At 36.5% G+C, this 25,964-nt stretch overlaps 1 protein-coding gene across 1 annotated transcript; it reads right to left on the bottom strand.

The window, feature by feature from the left end:
• Positions 1 to 654: 654 nt before the first annotated feature.
• On the bottom strand, positions 655 to 25,564 carry col1a1b (collagen, type I, alpha 1b). The gene is made up of 51 exons (XM_067368851.1): positions 25,378 to 25,564; positions 23,982 to 24,170; positions 23,236 to 23,273; positions 22,987 to 23,013; positions 22,432 to 22,536; positions 21,859 to 21,924; positions 21,537 to 21,581; positions 21,309 to 21,362; positions 21,146 to 21,199; positions 20,970 to 21,023; positions 20,703 to 20,756; positions 19,466 to 19,519; positions 19,271 to 19,315; positions 19,125 to 19,178; positions 18,647 to 18,691; positions 18,292 to 18,345; positions 17,553 to 17,651; positions 16,915 to 16,959; positions 16,707 to 16,805; positions 15,982 to 16,035; positions 15,786 to 15,893; positions 15,640 to 15,693; positions 14,517 to 14,615; positions 14,379 to 14,432; positions 14,171 to 14,269; positions 13,283 to 13,336; positions 13,054 to 13,107; positions 12,910 to 12,963; positions 12,709 to 12,762; positions 12,482 to 12,526; positions 11,730 to 11,828; positions 11,534 to 11,641; positions 10,452 to 10,559; positions 10,187 to 10,240; positions 9,715 to 9,768; positions 9,513 to 9,620; positions 9,373 to 9,426; positions 8,781 to 8,834; positions 8,260 to 8,421; positions 7,395 to 7,502; positions 6,968 to 7,075; positions 6,782 to 6,835; positions 6,362 to 6,469; positions 5,593 to 5,646; positions 5,389 to 5,496; positions 5,203 to 5,256; positions 4,655 to 4,762; positions 4,254 to 4,530; positions 3,952 to 4,142; positions 3,260 to 3,502; positions 655 to 2,073 (listed from the first exon to the last, which is right to left on the bottom strand). Exons 1-51 carry the CDS (start codon positions 25,457 to 25,459, stop codon positions 1,927 to 1,929), a joined length of 4,353 nt encoding a protein of 1,450 aa, XP_067224952.1. The 5' UTR covers positions 25,460 to 25,564; the 3' UTR covers positions 655 to 1,926.
• Positions 25,565 to 25,964: the final 400 nt, after the last annotated feature.

Raw genomic sequence — 25,964 nt, 5'->3', positions numbered from 1 at the left:
AATGATATCTGACAACAGTCTCATAAATGCTCAAATCACATCCCCCCAAAAAAATGCATTTTTCAGACTGGACCAGCCAATGCGCCTGTGTATAACCTATTTATTCCGCCATATTGTGTTGCACTCTCTCCCATCAATAAATGAGTGCACCATCTTTGTAAAGTCATTGGTACAGCTACTGAATCTTTAAAGTTACACATAGAGGTGAGAATCATACTTACAACACGTGTCGCTGTTTAAATATTTGAAACACCTTGTGTGAGGCCCAGTTATGATGTATCAGGTCAGCGGGAGTGGAAAAGTGAATTTTTAGTTTGACTAGGATCCAAACATTTTGCCAGACTGTAATGCAAAAATATTCGACAAGGGGCCTCACTCGATTGTTTTTGGAAATGTGCCTTCTTGTTGAGTATTTAAATGTACATTTAGATACTACTGTACTTCTGTACAAAAAGTACAGTATAAATGTATAAATTCATTAATATTTTGATTGCCAATATTGGGCATTTTTTGTTTTGATTATGAACAGGAAATATGTTTTTTTTTTTGAAATATGACAGTTCCCTACCCATTATCAACATGCATCCCAAGCACAACCCCTGGAAATAAAGTAGAAATTAAGGTAGTTGAGTGAAAGCATTGTCGTTTGTTTAATTCATGCTTAGAGAAAGGCGCTGAGGCCATGGCAAGAAGATAACATATCCAGCATCCAGTTGACCACATAAACATGCTTTATTTCAACATCCAAAATAATTAAAAACATCTTGAAATACTATACATGTACAAAATAAGTACAGATCCTTTGTTGGAACCATTGGAGGGTTTATTTCTTCTGTGTTTTTCCTTTTGCCGCCTCATTTCAGTTTTTATAAGAAACCTTTCACTGAAAACAAATCAAACAAACGAAAAAAACAAAAAAAAAATAAAAATAAAATAGAAAAGAGATGTGCATTGCATTTTGAGAGTAGAAATAAAATCTGGAAACGGGGGGAGCGGCATGTACAGACAAATATAAGACTTCTCTAGAAACTTAAGGAAGGGGGAATTGGAAATGAGACGAACTGGCAATCAGTCCATCCACTTAACCCATATCAGATTAAGTGCAAATCTACAGTAACCAACCTATCCAGCTGTTTTATTGTCCTCTTCCGCTGACACTTTGATAAGAGCAATTGCATCACATTGACATCAAGACATTCTGTTGACATTTAGCACCAAAAAGGCCCTGTAAGTGTAAGTGACAGTATAAAAATGAATGAGTTTGTTTTCTCTCAAATACAAACACACCACAGACAGGACCTGGAGAGGAAGTAGCACCTTTAATACCTGTTACTAATCGTTTATTTTGCTTGAATAAAAAACTGCCCTTGTTTCCCCCAAAATCTCCTTACATGCACTTTTTTGTCCTGAGGTAGCCTTTATATCAAGATGACGTAGTACCACCTAACTCTGTTCCCTGTGTGACGTTTTGAGTTTTTCCTCACTTTCGGTTAGAAGGAACAAGACACTTGGCTGTCGTTTGTCATATTTATTCAACACCAGAGAATGGTACATTAGCATTTGCTTGTTTTTCATTGTCCTTTTGCAGTGGTCAAAAAAAGTCACCAGGTGGTAGTTTTTCTTTGGACTCCAGGGGGTGGGGCGTTTTACAAGTATATATTATTTTCTTGTTGTCAGCTAACGCAAAGGATTCTCACTAAGTGTCCATGATTGTGATGCTGGCTGATGTAGTGGTCCTCGATTTTGTTTTAAGAATGTTTCTCAAGATGGGAATCACAACAAGCACCGTCTTCAAGGATTCAGGTTTAAGCACATGGACCGATTGCAGCCGAATAAGAGTTCGGGCTTTTTTTTTTAATGAACAGGAAAAGATTTGAAGATGACTGCTAGAAAAAAAACAGCAAAGTCATGTCCAGATTTTTCTTTTTACAAGAAGCAGACTGGGCCAACTTCTACGCCGAATTCCTGATCTGGAGCACCAATGTCCATAGGAGCGATATCAATGATTGGCAGACGAGATGTTTTCGTTGTCTTATAGTCAATGACTGTCTTGCCCCATGTGCCAGTGTGTGACTGTGGAAAACAAACAAAAAAAGGACAAATAAGGTCTGTGGTATCGTCACATTTTATTCTACGACATAAAATACCTCAGTAAAACTCCCTTGTGATTTTTATATTTCTTTTACTTGTCTAACAAGTGGACATTAAATGAAAATAGCAAGTTGTGTGCACAATATAGCAAATCGAGGGAATGGAATAGTAAATTGTGTGCACGATCTACCAAATCAAGGGAACGAAATAGTAAGTCGTGTGCATGATTTAGTAAATTGAGGGAATGAAATAGTAAGTCGTGCGCATGATTTAGTAAATTGAGGGAATGAAATAGTAAGTCGTGTGCATGATTTAGTAAATTGAGGGAATGAAATAGTAAGTCGTGCGCATGATTTAGTAAATTTTGGGAATGAAATAGTAAGTCGTGTGCATGATTTAGTAAATTGAGGGAATGAAATAGTAAGTCGTGCGCATGATTTAGTAAATTGAGGGAATGAAATAGTAAGTCGTGCGCATGATTTAGTAAATTGAGGGAATGAAATAGTAAATTGTGCGCACGATTTAGCAAATCAAGGGAACAAAATAGTAAGTCGTGTGCATGATTTAGCAAATCGAGGGAATGAAATAGTAAATTGTGCACACAATTTAACAAATTGAGGGAACAAAATAGCAAGTCGTGTGCATGATTTAGCAAATCGAGGGAATGAAATAGTAAATTGTGCGCATGATTAAACAAATCACGGGAACGAAACTAAATGATGCACATGATTTAGTAAATCGAAGGAACGAAATAGTAAATTGTGTGCATGATTTAACAAATCGAGGGAATGAAACACTAAATCATGCGCATGATTAAACAAATCGAGGGAACGAAACTAAATGATGCACATGATTTAGTAAATCGAGGGAACGAAATAGTAAATTATGCACGTGATTTCTCAAATCGAGGGAACGAAATAGAAAATTATGCGCATGATTTAGCAAATAGAGGGAATGAAATAGCAAATTATGCACGTGATTTAAAAATAGAGGGAATGAAATAGTAAATTATGCACACGATTTAGCAAATCGAGGGAACGAATTAGTAAATTGGCCTGCAAAATGTCATCCCTGCAGTGCTCTATTTAAGTTAACATTATGAGGAAGGAAAGAGACACAAATATGGGAGCAAAAGAAAAAGCAACAGCAGAGATGATGGGGTGCTCACCGTGCAGCCATCCTCGCTGACTCTGTATGTAAAGCGGCTGTTGCCCTCCGCCCTGATCTCGATGTCGTTGGAGCCCTGCAGGAGCAGAGCCTTCTTCAGGTTGCCTGTGGCCTCGTCCATGTAGGCGATGCTGTTCTTGCAGTGGTAGGTGATGTTCTGAGTAGCCTCGTTGGACATCAGGCGCATGAAGGTCAGCTGAATGTTAACATCCTCTGGATCAGAGCCATCGCTGCCATACTGGAACTACATAGAGGACACAACAGAACGTTACTTCCTGTGTTCATCAGAAGATTGTGACATATTTTGAGACCACCAGTGAAATCTGTTTTGGATTTTTGTTATAGAGAGCAACTTGCACTTGAGTGGAAGATGAAAATCTTATAATTTGTACAAAATTTCAATGTCAGAAATGTCAAGAGTTTTTTTTTTTTTTTCAAATTCTGCACCATTTGAGCCAAGAATCAAATTTGTAACAAATCAAAATTTGAATAAAATTCATAAAAGATTTTTTGTAATTCAATTTTTTTTTATTTATTGTTTGTTTGATTTGCTTGCTGGTTTCAGCCTGAAAAAAATCCTATAAATGTGCACATAAAAATGTATTTTAAATATAAAATATATTTTAAACAATGTAATGAATTTGGTCTTTCCCCAGACTGTGTCTCTGTATAACCTATAAGGTCTTGACGTACCTGGAAGCCATTGGGCATGGACTCTCCGAACCAAACATGCTTCTTCTCTCTGATGTTCTTGCTAGTGTACCAGTTCTTCATGGGAATGGTGGTCTGAGATGGGCTGACGCAGGTCTCGCCAGTCTCCATGTTGCAGAAGACCTTGATGGCGTCCAGAGGAGAGCCCTGGTTGGGGTCCACCCAGTAGGAACCTTGCAGGAAAAACAGATTTAAGTAATTTCAAGAGCTTCGAAACTGACGATAAGTACAATACATCTGAAGTTGATTTACTGCAAGATGGCTTAAAGCAAATCCATGCTTACCGCTCTTCCATTCAGGATGGCACATCCTGAGGTCACGGCACATGCGGGCAGGGTTGCCCTGGGTTCCTTCGGGGCTACGGATGTTCTCAATCTTCTGGCTCAGAGATTTCAGGGTGGTGTCAACCTCAGCATCGCGGTCGCGAACGCTGGCATCATCAGCTCTGTAGCCTCCACGCAGAGGATCTGGACCCTTCTCGCCCTGTGGCATGGGAAGGAAGGGCTCACCAATGCCAGCAGGTCCAGGAGGACCTGGAGGTCCAGGAAGACCAGGAGCACCCTAGTTAAGAGAGAAAATGTCACATGAGTACATCCAATTTGATGTTATTTAGATCTGTTGAAGACCACTAAAGAGGGACCACTAAAAATCCCGAAAGAGACAATGGTGATGATATCAGACTTACAGCGGGTCCCATTTCTCCAGAGCGACCACGGGGTCCAGGAGGTCCAACGGGTCCAGGAATACCATTCATGCCATCCTTACCAGCAGCTCCATTGGAACCAGCAGGTCCCTATGAGATCCAGATGATAACCGTTTGGAGTATTACAATGTTTGCATGCAGAAGCTTGTCCTGTGATTTATCATTTCAGAGCAATGTTTTCAGAAGAAAACACTATCATATGGCTTCAGAAGACTTGGAATACGTAGTATGAACTACTTTTAAGGTACTTTTTTATGAAAACTGACTGTTTATGATAACTAGGCTACTATTTTGTAATTGAAATAACGCATAACAGTGAATGTAATGTGTATTTTTAGTGATGGTGATGGTAATGGCATATGTTGAGTTATAATATTTGGAGAAAGATTTGGGCTATTCTTAATTGGCCTGTTCATTTCTGTGAGGCTACATTAAAACATAAAATCTGTATTGTTTAAGGCGTTATATAAATAAACGTGTCTTGACTATTATTTAAGTCATATAAAATTCATCATATGTGATGTACTTACACGAGGTCCAGCAGGGCCAGTGGGTCCAGCAGGTCCTTGGTCACCAGGAGCTCCCTAAAAAAGTTCAGAAAGCATCAAATATAAGGGTAAATTTTCACTCTTAACTTGAGAAATCAACTTTGAATGTCTGAATTTGCAAAAAGATTGTTCAGATTGATTGGTAACTGTGATATTATGCTGACTTACAGGAGGTCCAGGAACTCCAGCCATTCCAGAGAAGCCACGGTGTCCCTTCATGCCTCTCTCTCCAGCCTCACCAGCCTCACCCTTGTCTCCACGTGGACCAGCTGGACCCTGCAGGTAGAGAGATGAGAATGATCAGACTGGTGCCGAATGACTGAAAAAAAAAAACTACAAGTTGAATAACTGATACAAACGAGAAATTCATACCTGGCTACCACGAGCACCAGCAGGACCGGCAGGACCAGCAGAACCAGCAGGACCCTGGAAAGAAGTGAGAGAGAGAAAAAAAGAACAATGTTGAACATGGCATGAGATAATTCAGCATAATATATTAATATGTTATATAATGACAGAAGTTTTTTTATGTTGCCGGTTACACTTTACAATAAGGTCTCATTTGTTAACATTAGTTAATGTATTAACTAACATGAACTAACAATGAGCAATACATTTGTTAATCTTTGTTAATGTTAGTTTATAACAATATACAGTTGTGCATGTCAGTTCATTAACTAATGTTAACTAATGAAACCTTACTGTAAAGTGTTACTGTGTTATCAGTGCAGGGTTATTATTGTTAACTAAAACTAAAACCATAAAAACATTTTCATTACTTGAAATAAAAAAAAAAAAACATTAGCAACATTTAAATTTTATTTTATTTCAGTTAAAGCAAGATTTCTCATTTTCATTCAGATTAAGTTATAGTACTAAAATAACTGCAGTTTAATAAAAAATATTCAGATATATTTAAATAATAATAATAATAAAAATGACAAAAACACACACCAAAAGTACTAAAACTGTAAAAATGAAAATAGAAAATAATAAAATAAAATTTAACTCAAAATAATAATAAAATATATAATTTTGGCATGGATGCATTATGTTTATTTAGTCAGTTAGGTGTACATGTTTAAAAATAAAATGATTCTGATAAAGTTTTCAGAAACAATTCTGGCATACAAAAACTTACAGCCTCTCCACGATCACCAGTCTTTCCGGATGGACCCATGGGGCCAGGGGCTCCAGGAGCACCGGGGGCGCCAGGAGGACCAGGGTTTCCAGACTCACCACGGTCTCCCTACAGCAAACAGGGGAGTTTTACAAAACTGTTCTTTTAAACAGGAAGCACCAATTATATATTACATAATTTATGTACAAATTAAATGCATTCATTTATTTCGTAAGGGATAATAAACAAACCCAGATAGGGTGATAGTAGGGTGATAATGACTGTATATAACCCTATAACCATTAACCAGTTTTTATTAGGTGTCTAATACAATGTTCTCAAGTCAAAAATGTATTTTGCTCCTATTGAGGTTGAGATATGGGTATGGTTACGTTTAAAGGTTGATAGGATGCCTAAATAAGAACGTGTGATTGCACTTACCTTTGGTCCGGGTTGACCATCACGGCCAGGAGCACCATCATGTCCAGGATTACCCTGCAGAGATGAGTGACATAATGAAAATAAGTCCATCACACTCCTCAGAATGTAGCAGTTTTGTTATTTGACCAGACAAAATTTGGTTTAACAAAATTTGACTGGTTCTTGAAATCAGTCAAGTTTGCTCACCTCACGTCCAGCCTCACCAGGAGCTCCACCCAGTCCAGGAGGACCCATTGGTCCAGGGGGTCCACGCTCACCAAGAGGCCCAGAGGGTCCCTGCTTTCCTGGCTCTCCCTGAGGTGATGGGTAGTTGAATGGATATTATGAAGGATGGCAACTAAAGCAAAAGTTTACTGCAGTCAAAATGCATTTGCAACCCAGTTTACTTCAACAATGTGTCGTATTTCAGAGTAAAATAGAATATTTTCACATGAGAATGAGGAGAAAAGTTTGGGCTTGGATGAAGGATTTGCTGAAAAATTATGCAGACAAATATGTTTTTTATTAAAGCAATATGACCAGGAATGCACATCAAAGTAAACAGGGTCCATTTAGATTCTATGTTGACAAAACATTGTGATCTATAAATAAAATCTGTTGTTAAAGAACTTACAGAAGGTCCAGGGAGACCGGAGAAACCTCTCTCTCCTCTCTGTCCAGGAAGACCAACAATACCACGGGATCCAATAACACCAGGAGGTCCAGGAGAACCAGCGGGACCCTAAAGACCATGGGATAAGAACTAAATTGAGCTGGATAATGACAATATTGTCTTCTGTAAAGCTGCTTTGATTTGAATTTGTTTCAGAATTGATGGACTCTGCAACACTGACACCGTTTTGATTGAACTGAATCTTTAGCTTGGTAATGACACCAATGTCTTCTGTAGAGCTGCTTATAGCTGAATTGAGCTCGATTCATATTGATGATCATAATTATTGTCTTTTTAGAGCTGATTTACAGCTGAAATTGAATTGGTTTCAAAACTGATAAGCTTTGAAACAACAATGACACTGTTATTGAACTAAATTGAATCAACAATGAACCAAATTGAGTTGAATAATGACACTATTGTCTTTTCAAAGCTGCTTTGGAGCTGAAATTGTATTTATTTCATAACTGAAGAACTTACTTTTTTCTTTTTTTCTTTGTATTAAGCACTATACATGTGATTTGACGGCAGAGCAAACTGAGGGTTACTTTCAATTCGGCATCACAAGTGATTTTTTTTTGTAGCTGTGGTGATGAAACTATAGCCGCTTTTCCACCATCAGGCCGAATGGTTCCAGTTATATTTCCACTTGAGCTTGGATCAGTACGGCATGATTACAAACGGTTCTCGGCCTGGAATTCTCAGCACGGTCGGGCTAACCAAAAAATTAAAGAATATCCACACCAACTGGTGCAGGATCGGCACGGAATGGAACGGTTAAGCAATGGTGGACAAGCGGCTTATGTTTAAAACTATGACTACTTACAGCAGGACCATCAGGACCAACGCTACCCCTCTCTCCAGATGGTCCTGGGGGTCCAGCAGCACCAGCCTCTCCAGGGCGACCAGCAGGTCCCTTCTCACCACGGGCTCCTCTCTGTCCTTCTTTACCGGCAGCACCAGTTGGGCCAGGGGGTCCAGCAGCACCCTGAGAACATATGCAATGAAATTAAAATTTTTGAGTCAGCCCAAGAAAAGCTTGTAATAAGTATTTGTTTAGACCAGGGAGCATTTTTTTTTTTTTTTTGCATTTTTCCCAAGCATTTTTGTCAGCAGAACCTGTTTTGGCCTAAAATATTTACCTTAAGTACACCTTGAATTTAATATTTCAATAATTTAACAACACATTCACATGTTCACGGTTCTCTACTATCAGTTAATGGTCACATAACATGCAAATAAATCATTTAATATTTTAATTTTATTATAAAATTATTTTTTAATTTCCCACAAAGCCTAGGTTGGAAAAGCCTGGTTTAGACCTTGTTTAGAATAAACAATACTTACAGCAGGACCTGGAGGTCCGACTCTACCAGCAGCACCAGGGAAACCAGTAGCACCCTATTAAAAACAACAAAATATCAAACCAAAATTTAAAATGTTTCATTTCACAGAAAAGCATGTTAAGGGTTAAATTACAAACTACATGATACCTCCTTTGTGAACTTATTATTGTCCACATATGCTTAATTGCTAAAGTGTTTTAAGGTCTCAATAAATAGCCTCTAAAAGAATATTAAACTAAAACCATGAAAAAAATATTAACTGTGTGGATGCACAGTGAGGTGTGCAAGCTAATTTTCTTGTATTTTATGCAATGACAATAAAATGGAATTGAGTTAAAAAAAAAATTAAAATATAAAAAAGCTTATTTAATTTTGAGCTTGTTGCCAAAGCAGTTTAACCTAATGTAATAAAATAACTAAAACTGAAAATAAATAAATAAAAAACGGCAAAAATGCAACTGATAACACTGATAGTAAAAAAAAAAAAAAAAAAAAAAACTTGGTAGTGAAAGTATAGATAATATGGTCATGACTTTGAATTGTTACTAATTTCTATTTTTTTGTAATAAATGACAGATAGTATTTAAACTTACAGGAGGTCCAGCACCACCACGAGCACCCTTAGGTCCAGTAGCACCAGCAGGTCCCTGTCAAAAACAACAAACAATGATAAGCATATTATATAGGAAATTCATTTATTTAAGTAGAACAGAAAACAGTTAACGTTAAATACCTGAGGGCCAGCGGGTCCGACGGGTCCTGCAGGTCCAGGAGCTCCAGCATCTCCCTTGGGTCCGCTGTCACCAGTAGCTCCCTTAGCACCAGGTTGTCCATTGGCACCCTGCATTCACAATAGAGACACTTAAGCTCAGTGATATTAAATATCACATGGTAAAAAGTGATTGACAAATGTAGGATGAGATTGTTATACTTACAGGAGGTCCAGCAAAACCAGCAGGTCCAGGGGCACCGACCTCACCACGCTCACCCTGGGAAGATACGAGACAAAATCATATCAGTGACTTGCAATAAATCACTCACAAACTGTATAATTCAAATGCAATCATGTAAAGCCTGACATATAAAAAATAATTGCATAAAATGCATATAAATATCAGCTGTCTCTCTATATCCTTTAATAATGATGAGATGTTAGTTTTAGAATTATGCTGAAAGGCCTTTACTTATTAAAAACTATCAATCAGATGACAGAAGACATGTAAAAGACTGTTTGCAACAGATTTTTCAGCAAAGTTTCGATCATGTTGATGATTTAGAGGCCTTAGAAATAACAGCAGATAAACAGCACTGGTGCACTCTTATGCTGATCATAAATTGTGTGTGCATTATTTTTTGGTGTTTATATCCATGTTTCATGAGGTTTTCGATAGCATCTTGATAACTTACAGGGGAACCACGAGGGCCAGTCAGTCCTGGAGGTCCAACAGCACCAGGCTCTCCCTATAACACGAGAGGACAATCATATACAAAGCTGCTTTATTGTAATTCTTTTAGTGACAGCAGTAATTACGTCTGTATATGCTACATAAAATTGATCAGTACTAAGGCAAAAACATTTTTATGTCAAAGAAAATGAGAAAATGTAAGCTTTACGATAGGAATATAAATCTATCAATGCTAATAATCGAATAAATGTTTCATATGTCTTTACCTTCTCACCAGGAGCACCACTGGGTCCAGAAGGTCCAATAGGGCCGGTCATACCACGCAGACCATCCTTGCCAGGAGCCCCATCAGGGCCCTTGGGACCACCATCACCCTAAAGAGGACGGACAACTGTTGTGAACATACAGCAGGATGTGACATCATCAGCAACACTACACTGTCCAGTTGCTGTCAGTATAATTTTGATTTGGTCACTACCCTTCTAAGTGTGCTTAATTGTATTTAATATGCACTTGTAGTGTGCTTTAAATCTTAAAAGTATATATAGTTTTTTAAATGTATTTGCATGTAATATAATATTAATAACATATAAGGCCACTTAAAGAGAGTATACTTTCATGAGTTTTTAACATACTTAAGTACACTTTTAAGTAGTGTACTATGTAACATTGCCAAATTACTGTAAAAGTATTACTTTAAAGTATATTTTAAATCATTATATTTTAATAATCTTTTGTCTTGCTTTAAAGTACTCCTATTTTAAAATGTTGTCTAAAGCAAGTAAAGTACTTGATTATAGTTTTAACTTGATATTACACTTAAAGTTAATATAGGGTGAATTCAGGTTGATTGGGACACTTTTTCCTAATCATCTCAATGGCAAAAAGTGTCCCAATCAACCTGAATTCACCATGTTTTAAATGTTCTAAATCACAACTTCACTAAAAATGTGCAATTGCATATATCTAAATACATGACATACAGGTTTCAATAGAAATTACATTAAAGTATATTTTAGTATATTTTTGAGACAATAGAAGTAATAATGAAATTACATTTTAAGACAGTCCTACATAAGTGGGTCAAAAAAGTACACTTAAGTTTAACTAACTGCAATTAAAATAAATTTAAACTACAATACATTTACTTAATTGCAAATAACATGCAAACCTGAAAACATTACATTCAGTTCACACTTAAGTATATTGGTACTCTTTTTAAAAGTATGCTAAATTGTACTTCTTTTTTACAAGGGTATACTTGCTTGAAAAACAAAGTTGTTGTGCAAAAATATTTGATGGCAGAATCTTTAAATGCACTTTAAATGTGGACTGTTATGAATCTTACTCTGTCTCCTCTGGCTCCAGGCATTCCTCCAGCACCGCGCTCTCCTGGCATTCCCTGCAGTCCAGCAGGACCAACACCGCCAGGGGCTCCAGCAGCACCAGGCTCTCCCTAAACACACACAGACACAGAGAGAATTAGATCATTTCTCAAATATCACAATTCTGAGTCATAATTCTTTCGAATTGGGAAGTCTTACCTTAGCACCATCGTTACCAGGAGAACCAGGGGCTCCACGGGGACCGGTAGAGCCGGCAGGTCCAGGGGCACCACGCTCACCAGGGAAACCTCTGTCACCCTGTGCGAGACATTTAGAAACATCATTCTGCTGTATTTCATCCCAGCTGACTAACAGAAACGGAATACTAGAGCAGTGAGGTAAGTGGGAAAAGGGGAAACAAATGACTTTTAGAAAAGCATTAAAAATTCAAACGAGTGAAAAACATTAAAATATAACTCATCTCACACAAAAAAATAACAGACCTTTTAATTAATTGGAAAACTAATTCTGAGTATTTTCGACTATAATAGATGTATAACTTGGGTGTGGTTGAATTAAGATGTTCAGTTGATATAAGACCAAAAATGTAAGACCATTTTTAAAAATCAAATCACACAATTCATGCAATTAATTGATTATTTAGTATGATTTTTAAAGGTTCCCTACTAAATTTACCCATGGACATGGATGTTAAGATATTTTTACTGAAAAAAAAATTAAAAATACAATAATTCTGATACTAAGAGAATTATTTTTTTTCTTCTTTTTTTCTTTTTTTTGCAGTGTAAGAAGCATGATAGTAATAGTGAAAATAATGTAAAATTAGAAATCAGATTGTTATGTTTATAGTTTAATAGGTGCAATGGAGCTTGAGTGAGTATTAAGGATTGATTGAGATGAAGAATATCTGCAGTTTTTTTTTTTTTTATTATTAAGAAAGAAATACTCACTCTTGAACCAGAAGGACCAGGAGGACCACTTTCACCAGGAGCGCCCTGTTGAACAGTGAACATAATTAATAACACCGAACAAACTTCTTTATAATCAATATGCTTCTTATAACATGATTGCGTAGGATCAATTTGTTTGATTACGTGATAACTTAAAGTAGAACAATGCATAACATGAAATACATCTCTTTGAGCTAACACAATTATGTCCAAGTGACCGCACGTACCTGATCACCGGGTTTGCCAGTCTCTCCAGTGGCACCCTGTGCACCTGGCAGACCCTGTAAGAGAATAAACATGGATTGCTTAGGTTCCATCAAACGATTAAACCAGTGATAATTAGCTACTAATCTTAACAGTCTGACCAGTAAACGTATTTTCATCTAAATTACACTCAAAGAAAATATAACAAGGGTGTTCATGTGTACCTGGAAACCGGGAGGACCAGCGGATCCCTGTTCTCCCTTCTCTCCAGCTGGCCCCTATGAGATCACAGACCAGTGAGAAAGTTAGAGCAGAAACTGAAACAGTTTTTTTATCATATTAACTTTAAGAGGTTCAAGCACACATACAGCAGGTCCAGGAGCACCAGGAGCGCCGATATCACCATCTTTGCCGGGAGCACCCTATAAAAATACACAGAAACAAACACTGCATCATAATGAACCTGCTCACACATGACTCAGTCAGCTTAGCCCGTTTTTTAAGAGTTTACCAAAGCGACTTGGCTAAGTGTTCAAAGCAATGCTTAAGGCTGCATAAAGCTCAGAAATCACTACAAATCTGTGATTCAGTACGTACCAAAGCACCAGGGGGTCCAGCAACACCTCTCTCACCGGGTTTACCAGCCTCACCCTAAGAGGAATAAATCAATGTATTAAAAATGTCAGTAAGCAGTTTTGTACAAGAGATTAAGAAATAAGCCATGTAAATCTGACATACCAAATAATAGTCAGAAAAAAATATTTTTTAGAAATGGAACAAGACAAAATACATAAAAAAAATAAAAAAAAAGTTTGCATATATCTTTTTGTTGATAAATTATATTTATACATCAGGCTTTTATGGCTTATATAGTATCATATAGTGATAATATGAAGCTCACACCTAAGGAGAAAAAAAAGCAGCTCAGTTTAATTCAGAGGCCCAAACTGAGCAAAAATATGAAGTGTGGTGCAGGTGGCACCAAAAGAAAGAAAAACATGTAACAGTTACAGACTACTTATGTAAAATGCATATAAATATCAGTCTTCAATCCATATCTCTCAATAATGTTATATTAAGATGATATTTAAATGCTTAGTTTTATGATCAAAGCTCATAGTTTTAAAACAAGTAATGCAATGCAATGATGATTGAGAGAAGAACAAATAAACCTTCCTCAAAAGCCTGATGATCTTATTTGATTCACATTTTAACATGATTTTTCAGTCCAGTAAATGTGTAACTTGAAATTTTAAAAAAGACTAAACTATCAATCAGACGACAGAAGGCATGTAATAGATTGTATGCAACCTGTTTTTCAGCAAAGTTTTGATCATGTGTGTTTAGAGGAGGTTTGATCAAGATTTAAATTGGGTGAATTCAGGTTGATTAGGACACTTTTCCCCAGTCATCTCAGTGGCAAAAAGTGTCCCATTGAACCTGAATTCACCCTATATAATTCATACATTTACCACAGTAACTTACATCAGTTCCTTTGGGACCAGGGAATCCCATCACACCAGGTGCACCACGAGATCCAGCAGGTCCTGGGGGTCCGGGTCGGCCATCTTGTCCAGGTACACCCTACGAGTTAATTAAACATTACTTTAAATACGAAATTGAGTGTCTCATATGAGTCTTATATTGCATTACAAATAAAATCATAGCTCCAAATGATATATATTCAGCTTACAGAAGGTCCAGCTTTGCCGTCAGGTCCAGGGCTTCCAGGGGCACCAGTCATACCCTACAACAGGCATCAGGTTAGGTGAAAATACAGACTATATATACTACTAATATGGTTTTACATAACATTAAAGAGCCTTCTTACCTTAGATCCAGGCAATCCTGGCTCTCCTGGGCGACCAGCCTCTCCAGTGGCTCCTTGAGCTCCCATTGGTCCATTAGCTCCACGCTCACCAGGGGCACCCTACAATTTAAATAGCCACTTTTAGTATTTTACCAACAGCAATCTTCTGCAGGACCCTGGACAGCTCCTTCTCAATGCATTACAGTGAGCAGTCAGGACTAGATTGAGTGCTGTGCTGTTATTTAATACATAAAAGACTTCAAAAACACCCAGAATAGTCTGTAGTTTAATAGTAGATGACATAATTTTGGATATGAATGTTGATATATGGGTTAACCTACACTGAACAGAACTATGTAAACCTGACCCATACTACCCATATTAATTTCATTCCTATTAAATAATATTTCTAACTTAAAATCAGTTTGTTACCACATGCACTACTGGTCAAAAGTTTGGAATCATTAAAATGTATTATTGTTTTAAGTCTCTTATGCTGACTTAGGCTTCATTTATTTGTTAAAAAATGCAGTAAAAATAATAATATTGTGAAATATTAAAAGAATTGTTTTCTATTTTAATATATTTCAAGATATAATTTATTCCTGTGATGGTATTCATATTTTTGTGGAAACTGTGATACTTTTTTAGGATTCTTGAAATCAGTTTTGATCTATTTAATGTGTCCATGTTGAATAAAATGATTATTAATGTTATTATTAATATTATTTTTAATCTTACTTACCCCAAGCTTTTTAATGGTAGTATATCATGGTTTCCACAAAAATAGTACACAACTATTTTCAACATTTATAATAATAAGAAATGTTTCTTGAGCATAAAATCAGCATATTAGAATGATTTCTGGAGGATCATGTGACACTGAAGACTGGAGTAATGATGCTAAAAAATCAGCTTTTATCACAGGAATAATTTACATTTTACAATATATATTTAAATGGAAAACATAATATTTCACAATATTACTCTTTTTTTCTTTTTTTTTATCAAATAAATACAGCCTTAGTAATTCCAAACTTTTGACCGGTAGTATAAAGCACATTTAAGGTTACCAGATAAAACAAATACTAAATAGTTCAGAAACAAGATTTACAGCCTTGATTTGTGAGGTCAGTAATCTTACCCCGGGTCCAGGTGCTCCATCACTACCAGGCAGACCACGGTTGCCAGGGGCACCCTTTTTGAATAAAAAAGACAAAGTGTGAGAAACAAACAAGCAAAAAAGCATGCTGGAATGGAATTGTCACAGTTTTGGTGAGGTTAACCTACACGGGCTCCAGGGGGTCCGACAGGTCCTGCACCACCAGGCTCACCACGAGCTCCTCTCTTTCCTTCCTCACCAGAAGGTCCGGCGAGACCTTGGGGTCCAACTGGGCCCTAGCACAGAGAGCAAGAGCAACTATTACTATTACAGGAGAGGTTTCTGTAAAGATTCGAAAATGATCTATGATTTAAAGATACTTACAGGTTCTCCCTTAGGACCGGCATCTCCCTTAGCGCCTTGGGGACCTGGATCACCCTGGAATTACAGTATAAGACGTAAGATATCTGATCTCAGCCCACCATGCTTTTATTCTTCTGACTCTTCTGTATGCAAATCAACTTAGTGTGCATTTATATAACAGAAAAAAAGAGGTTAAGTGCCCAACTCAAGGACACAGACAGTGTTATATTTGAATTACTACTACAGCTGATCTTTAACATCTAAAGAAAAACACTACATGACTTGCGATTTATTGGATAGGAGGTGCTACAAATAATGTTCTGTTCAGCCATCAACTGAAAACAGCATAGACTGAAAGATCGATTCTTGGGATTTAAGAATCAATATTGGTTCATCAAAATGTATATATAATTGGGAAATCAATATTTTCAATCCAGCCTTTTCATACATGTTCTAAAGTCGACTCAAAACATCAAATATGTTTGATCTGTTCTGACTGGATGGCATCACAGCCTGAAGCTAAAAAAAAAAATCAACCTGTACCCATTATACATAAAGAATTTCAGAAAATAGCATCTATTGATCAGACTGCAAATCATGTGCAAAAGTCATGTAGTGTATCCAGCCTTAAGTCACACCTCCTGTAATCTCAGTTTCAGAACTAAAGTTTGCAAAAATGACATCCTGAAAGCACCGAAACATTACTACACTTTTCTTGCATGCATAATAAAATGCAGTATACATACATTGTTTCCCTTGGGGCCAGGAGCACCAGATGGGCCAGGGGGTCCAGCTGGTCCACGGGAACCTGGGAAACCAGGAGCGCCAGCAATACCAGCAGCACCCTACAAAACATCATTGCAAATCAGTAATTAAAACTCGCTCATATTGCCATACAGAGAGCAACAGCATAAATAAAAGATAAAGACAGATTGGTGTGGGATAAATACTTACAGGAGATCCTTTGCCACCAGGAGCACCATCAGATCCAGGGGTTCCCTGAGCAGTGAGGACAAAAGTGAAGTCCACAGTTAAAGCTAATCATATTCATCTTACTCTCCACACCTCCATTAAATTAAATTATTTCAATTTATTTAGATTATACTCCAATCACACTTTGTTTTTAAAGATAATTTCAGCTTTAGGGGGGCTATCCAGTTTTGCATTTTTCATAAATTTTATACAAGATAATATTACAATATCTTAACTATACGGAGCCCCTAAAAGGGACATAATCGTGATGGAAAAAATATGAGATGGGAGGAAAAAAAATACATTAGTTTTGCATTCCCCCCAGAAACTTTGTGTTCGATTTGATGAACTCAAAAGTTTTGTGAGCGAATGTAAAGTTTCTCAGGGGAACGTAAAACATTTGCGAGACAATGCAAGAGGGTTGACGTAATTTTTCCTCCCATTTCATATTTTTTTTCCAAATCACCTTTCTATCTTCTATCTCACAATACACTGTAATTTAAACGTAGCGTTAATCTGTTTTATAGCCATTTCCTTTGGGAATATTGTTCATTTAAAATCTTTCCAGCAAATACACAGTTGTGTAATTTGAGATGGTGTTTTGTGGTGTAAATACTCACAGCAGGACCGACGGCACCAGCGGGTCCAGGGTTACCAGGCTCACCACGGGGTCCCTGGGGTCCCTCTGAACCACGACCTCCAGCAGGGCCAGTTTCTCCCTACAGAAGCAAAAATGGTGAATTGTCAGTTTATTTAAAAGAGTGTACTCCCACTGGTATTTATGTTTTTATCGTAGACATTTTTATCCCAAAAAAATATTTTAATGGTATAATGTACATGCACTGATCAAGAAACAATCAATTGCAATCTAAACATTATAGGAAGAACTTATAGTATGTATTTGCTTTAATGAACATGTCAACCGTTGGCAGCTGTACCAATCCATGACCATAAAAACATTACTTAGGCCAAAAATGATTATGTACAATGTACTTCTTTAGTTCATACTGTATTGCAAATGTACTTGTATTTATTATAGGGTTAGGGTTAGGATTATGGTTTTTTTTTTAGGTTAGTTGCATGCAATTATGCATAACTTAATGTTGTTACTATAGTAAGTAACATATGTAACAAGGACACTGTGAAATAAAATTTTGCTGCTTTTGAGGTGGCATATAGGTAAGTTTATGGACAGATTTGGTGGTATGGGTAGGTTTAAGGGTTAAGGGGTAAGGGAATGCATGTATGTATCTATGTATGTATGTACACAATAAGTGAATTGTATCATATTATTAATAAAAATGTTAGTACACCACTTATAATGATAAAGTGGGCCATCATTTGTAGTGGGTCCCATACCTTAGCACCAGCACCACCAGGGAAACCAGGAGGACCAGCAGGGCCGGTGGGTCCCTAATGTAGCAGAAAAATAATAATAAGACCATTAAACACATTATAATACATAAAAATTATTAATACGACTCATCTTGCTTTGATCACTGTAGTAGGTGTACAAGAAACTAAAGCATTATTAACATCAGGATTAATCTAAACAATTCTCTAAATCAGCTGCTTCATTTTCACATCTGAGAATGAGTACTATGAATATTAAATTGTATTTAGTATCAATAAAGACAGAGTATTGTGATACTTGAATAGATTCTTATAGTAAATAACTGCTGTATTACCAGAATATTGCTCTTAAGAGACTTACGGGAGGTCCGGCAGCGCCAGTGTTGCCATCATTACCGCGAGCACCCTGCAGAAAACAGATAAAAGATTACAATCGTCCATCTTTATATACAAATAATGACACTGAATGATGGTCTTGAACCCTGCCTGAAGATTTTGCCTTTTGAACAAGTCAGCGATTCTTGGATCAACAACTACTGTACACCTGAGAGCATTTAACACGAGTAGCAGAACGAGTAGCATATAGAATTCAGTTAGTTTTGATTATCTTAGACTTGTGGTGCGTTCTCATTTTGAGATTTATAAATGGTTGCTCATGGTGAATTAATAAGAGTTGAGTTTCATTGTATAAGCTGAATGGTATATTAGAGGTCTGTATACACAGTAGAGGTGAAGATGTAATACTCGGCTGATGGTTCAGTATAAAAACTGATTTTAAAAATAATGTTTTTTTTAGTCTCTACTCCACAGAGACAATAATGATTGGATGTGACACTTACAGAAGGGCCAGGGGGACCAGGGCGACCTCTCTCACCGGGCAAACCACGAGCACCCTGAAAGAAGTAGATGAAAGAGGAAATGAGAAAAGAATGGCATAATTTCAAGGAACTTTTCATGGACTTTAATCCCATGTAGAATCACTCACCATGGCTCCAGGAGTACCATTCTCACCAGGAGCACCAGCCTCTCCCTGCAATCAGAGAGGAGACACAATCAACACAGAACCAGCACTACATTGGTACATCTGTAAAGTCAAATTAGCGTGCATGTTCACAGATTAAATCTGATATTTGCATAGATGAGAAATTACAAGAGGATACAAATGAAATAATCATCTCACCTTGGGTCCAGCAATGCCAGCGTCTCCCTTAGCTCCATCTAGACCAGGGAAACCCTGTAAGAGACAACAAAAAACATTACATTACTAATGAATATATATAAATATATGTTGCAAACAGTATTGCAGGCAAAAGTGAAAAACAAATTTTTTGGCCAATATTAATGAATAAACAGATAAAAAAATGTAATATGTAATAAAACAGATAATAATTAAAAAAAAAAATATATATATATTTTTTTTAAACTAATTATATATTTGTTATATTTTAAGCAGTATTGAACAAAAAAATGAAAAATATACAATATTAGGTCATAAACAAGAATGCAGTTTAATACAATGCAAATCTAATGTATTTATATTTATATTAATGTATTTACAAAATATGTATATAGTTTGTGAGTGTATATATATATATATATATATATATATACACTCACAAACTATATAAATATTAATGAATAAACAGATAAAAAAATGTAATATGTAATAAAACAGATAATAATTTAAAAAAAAAAAAAAAATATATATATATATATATATATATATTTTTTTTTTTAAACTAATTATATATTTGTTATATTTTAAGCAGTATTGTACAAAAAAATGAAAAATATACAATATTAGGTCATAAACAAGAATGCAGTTTAATACAATGCAAATCTAATGTATTTATATTTATATTAATGTATTTACAAAATATGTATATAGTTTGTGAGTGTATATATATATATATATATATATATATATATATATATATATATATATATATATATATACACTCACAAACTATATAAATATTTTGTTTTCAAGCAGTATTGTACAAAAAACACAATATTAATAAATAAATAGAGAATAAGCACTTTATATATATATATATATATATATATATATATATATATATATATATATATATATATATATATATATAATATATGCCTATATATAATTCATAATTAGTTAAAATGTAATAAATGCAAATGTTTTGCATTTATTACATTTTAATTCATTAAATTTAAATTAATTAAAAAGTAATATAATTAAATGTTTGCACATATATATATATATATATATATATATATATATATATATATATATATATATATATATATATATGAATAAACATATAATTCATCATTTAAAACTAGTAATTAAACTAGTAATTAGTGCAATTATTCATAAACATGAATAAATAATTAAATTATTTAAAATTACAATCAAAAGGTAGGGTCATACTCACTCTGTGTCCCTTGATGCCGGGGAGTCCAGGGGTTCCTGGGAATCCACGAGCACCCTGTAAAATAAACAAGAGAATATAATCATGATTACTTTGAATCTCTTTCCATCCGGTTTGATTATTTGACTAGTAAAAAATAATGATCATCTAATATGTTCTCATTTCAGTGAGCAAGCATCATGTCTTCTCATACTCCAGTATAACACTTCATAAGTTGACTATGTCTGCAATATATCTGTGTTTATCAATGAGGAAAGCATGTGTGAGCACCTGAGGCCCAGCGGCTCCACGCTCACCAGGGCGACCTGCTTTGCCAGCTTCACCCTGAGGAAGAGCAGAAGAAAGATAAGAAGGGATTGAAACGAGACTTAAAGGCCTGTGCTGTATTATTTGAGTTTGGCTCGTCTGATTCAGAGGTGATTGGAGTGAGAAAATAGAAAACTCACATCCTCTCCGCTCTTTCCAGGAGGGCCGGGAGGACCGCGAGAACCCATTGGACCCTTCAGGCAAAAACAGCAGAAGAATAGTGTTCACAAGCTGCTGGTAAAATACTCATGTTTTGTAAAATGTGAAGAGCTCTATGAAGTAGCGTCAGTACAAGATACTCACAGGAGCACCAGGCTCTCCAGGCTCGCCTGCGGGGCCAGTGAATCCCTGAGGGCCCTGTTAAAAATACACACAAATACAGTTATATATCAGACAAGAGATACTGGATGGATAATATGCCACATGAGGTTTAGAGACCGGTTTACTGACAATACTCAGGACAGACCAGTTGATTTATTTGTTCTAACAAAACAACATCATTTTGTAGTATAACACTAGAAATAGACTTACAGGTGAACCTGCTTGTCCAGGGGGGCCACGGGGACCCATGGGGCCCTAGAAGAGAGAAAAAAAAAATGTTAAATAGAGATAGAAAATACTGTAGTTATTGTAGTTTAGAAGGACTCCTTTGAAAGCAGCAACCTAATAGTGCTATCTAGAAAGTAGGGTATATACATAATAAACGTGAATTATGATAAATGAGATGTACACAAAAGTGCTGAATATCAATGAGACGGTATAAAAGTGAGGGATCACGGAGAGCAGATTACAAATGATCGATTTTGTCTGAATGGTCTATTCTGTGTGAGGAAAGAGTCAAAAGCTAACGTACTGGTGGTCCGGGAAGAGCAGGGCCGCTGGATTTCTCGCTGCCATAAGCCATCTGGGAAAGGAAAGACTGTAGGGAACAAAGAGAATGAATGAGTGAGGGTTTTCTGAGTCCACTTTTGTTGGTTTCATTATGTAAATTTAAGATTCGTGCCCCTGTGATTATCTTCATTTCATCATTTACTACAGGACGGTTTTCTTTTAATGCCAGACTATTAGCTAACACTCAATGTAAATGCTATAAAATCACAAATACCTCAGCCATGTAAAATCCTTAAAACACAGCTATTTTGCTTTTATAGAGCGCATCGTGTGCGTTTATTCCAGAATTCTCAATAGTGAGCATGATGGGAGCTGTTCACACAGTTGGTACTGAACTACAGAAGCTTCTTGTTTTTCTTTAAAACTTTTAAAAAAATATTATTTATTTTACTTATTAAATGCCAAACGATCACTACAAGACTTATGTTTTTGAATACAGGCCAACATGGAAAGATTGTCTCAAACTTAATCATCACGATGCTGACTCAACCAAAGCAGAGTCACAGTTTTACAAGGTCAAAATTGAGTCGCTTACTCCACCGCCGAGGTCAAGGGTTCCAGGAAGACCAGGAGGACCAGGAGGTCCAGGGAGTCCGTTCTCTCCGGGAGTACCATCTCTGCCAGGAGGCCCTGGAGGACCCTGAGAAACAAAGCAATGACACATCAGACAACTCAAGTTACACATGATCATCCATTTAATCTTTTCCCTACAGATGACCTGCTTCGATTCTTTTAACAAAATCTGTACATAATGCATATAAAATATCATATAAAAACTGAAATGGTAATGAGTAACACCAAACAAATGCTTAATCTGCAGCTTTCATGTTTTGGAGGTCAAAGGTCAATAGGACAAGCAGAGGTCAGCAGGTTTAAAGCCTCAAATGCCCCCTAAATAGCACCAATTCTTTTCATTTGCAACATCAATACAAACTTTTTGTCTCATTCAGGCTTTGTACTCTTGAAAACAAATGTGCTATTGATCTTATTATTATTATTATTATTATTATTTTTAGTTTTACTCGTCTAACCCAGGTCATTCAAACAATATACATATAAATACATTATTATAATGATATAATGTACTCACTGGGTCTCCGTTAGGACCGACGGGACCCTAAAAATGGAAAAATGAGAAATGTTATGACACGTTATATTGGTGTTTTGTATAAATATAACATAAAGGGTTTTTATGTGCTTGATGTGCATATATACATGGTGTGACAAAAGTCAAACTGAATTTATATACATATATATATATATATATATATATATATACATGTGTGTGTGTGTGTGAATGAGGTGCATGATAAATAAATTTGAATAAATTCCCACTAACCGGTCCAACATCTGGAGGAGGATCTGTAACATATACATCTATGGAATAAAATATAAATATATTTCAGAACTGTGCCACTTTAATCAACTTAAGTAAAGATAATGCTCAGAGGACTGATCTAGAATCTCAGAAATATGGAGAAATATGGATACTTTCATTAATAAGATTAACAAACATTATTTATTCCTTTGAAGAGATTGGTAGTTCATGTACATTCAAATAGGTTTTATTTATATATATATATATATATATATATATATATATATATATATATATATATATATATATATATATATATATATATATATAATGTATGTATATGTATATATACAGCTAAGGAAAAATTAAGAGACCACTTAACATTGATTTCTTAACTTGAAGTGGTCTCTTAATTTTTTCCATAGCTGTATATATATATATATGTATGTGCTTATTTGAATGTACATGAACAATTGATCACATCATAGTATGCATTGTGTACTGTTCAGAGAAAAGAAAAATCATGTTTCAGTGTTTAAAAAGTACAATTAGCCAAATGGCAATAAAAACTACAAGCAAAAACATCCTTAATCCCATGTAAAAGCATCAGTGGTGAGAGAGAATCCAGTGATGTGTTTGCACTCCACAGGTCTCAAACATGATGACAGGCCAATGAAAGATATTTCCCAGATCATGTGGTTAAGTGTTTGCACACTTGAGGGCGACAGAGCTAGGTGCGTGTGACTGGGCAAAGGTGTTGAGTGTACCGTCGAGGCAGACGGGGCAGCATTCTCCATCGGGAATCTCTGGATTGGGACAGTCTGATGTATCCTCGCAGATCACCTCATCGCACATGATGGTCCCGCTGTCACAGACGCAGATTTGGCAGGGCTCAGGTTTCCATACATCCTTGTCGTTGTAATTCTGACCATCCAATGTGCAGCTACCGAATGAGACTGTAAGGACAACAGCTATGAATTAGCACAGTCAATCACTTTACCATGTCACCGATTGAACGCTGGGAATGATTTGAGGGGCCGACAGGTCCAGGGGGTCCACAACCATTTCAGCATTTTATTTGAAAAGATTAAGGGCATTGCAAACTGTGACAAATATGTAGCTAAAGTAAACGTTGGCTTCCCTCAAAACCAAGTGACCAATTACAAAAAAGAAGTAGTTTCATTTAAACTTCAATTTAAATGTTTTCTGACAACACAGACTTCTGTGTTACTTTCAAGAGAACAAATATGGCATTTATAATCCAAAAGCATAATATATGCATATGCAGCGTCTCCAAACTAAACATTATGATCAAGTATACAGAGCTAGTGTGATGCAATATGTATTATTTATTAACTGTTTTCATTTAAAAACGGAAGTAAATGAAGCTAAAATGGTCTAATGGGGCGTGGTGCACAATGATGATGGTATGGAGGACAGGCCTGCATCCCCCTCATCGTGTTTCAGACCTGCGCAGTACTAAAATCCACCGCTTGGTGGAGCCAAAGTCCTGCAAAAGCAGCGTCACGCCCCGCAACTGATGAAGTAAAAACCAGAGGTTTTCCCAAATCAAATAAATCTTTCCTTTGTCATTCTAAAACGCTGAATCGTATTTCTATTGTTAAACGTTAGCTGCTGTGTAGGCTAAAACTGTCAAAACGACTATTTCACGAGTGACGGGTGCACCTAGTCTATCACAAGACAGTGTAATCCAGAGATAAGCGGTTAAATCCCGTTAGCGATCGATAAAAAGTATGACAGAATACAAACAGGCGTAAGAATGAGAGGATACATGACATTAAATGTCCCTCTCTCATCCGTGTCGTATTTTTCCTTCAGCGCATCCTTCGCTTGAGGACATCACATAGCGCGCACGCGCGCGCACCCGCGCTGAACATGTAACTGCACGCGCGCAGCAAACAAGCGCTCGAGGAAGGAACACAATTCCGCGTGCGGCAAGATGGAAAAATTACATTTTTTAGAAGATAAAAAAATGTTGGTGAGGATAAAAAAGTAGTTTTTATTTCCTCCTCAAGACATTCCCAAGAAGTTTTAGATTGCAGGTCGCTTGCAACAAGACAGCTGAAAATCCCCCTCTTGAGTTCTCCAATCTCTTCTGTCAAGCATCTTTGCAAAAAGCAGGAGTAAAAATCATATACTCACTATCATCCTCTCCTTGTCCTCTCACCACAAGGACCACTGCGCCGAGCAGCAGCCCTAACCGGATATCCACAAAGCTGAACATGTCTAAATATTAGACATGTAGACTCTTTGAGGCAAGGGGAATCCTGTTTTGTCCTCAGTCATACACGTAGGGTCCGGTCTGTGTAACTCCAATCCAGACCCCAGAAGAAACTCCCTACTGCCTAAACAAATGTTTGACCCTGGCTTTTATATGCCAAAGTTTTGGGGAGGTGCTGAGTGCGCAAGATATCTGCTACATGTTCAAGTCAAAGCGAGTCCCTCCTTCAGCCAAGACTAAGGGCCGCCTTAAAACATGTCAAACTATTCGGAGTCCTCATTACAACGTGGACATTTTGAAACATGGAGAAGTGTGTCAGGGATTCTGGATATCGTGCCTAAAAAGATATAGGAATCAAATCGTCTTCTCTGAATCTCGGGATGTCTATAGGTTCAGCAGTTTCATTTCGACTTGGACAAGTTGGACCCTCTTATAGTGGATGTGATCAGTTCATGTTTTGTTTTTTTTTACTGATAAGCATTCATTTTAGTTGCCAAATGGCGATCAT

This window comes from Chanodichthys erythropterus, chromosome 19, assembly GCF_024489055.1.
Source record: "Chanodichthys erythropterus isolate Z2021 chromosome 19, ASM2448905v1, whole genome shotgun sequence".
In the NCBI taxonomy this organism is placed as follows: Eukaryota; Metazoa; Chordata; class Actinopteri; order Cypriniformes; family Xenocyprididae; genus Chanodichthys; species Chanodichthys erythropterus.
Note: the sequence above shows the minus strand (reverse complement) of the source record. Positions and strands in the feature narration are given on the sequence as shown.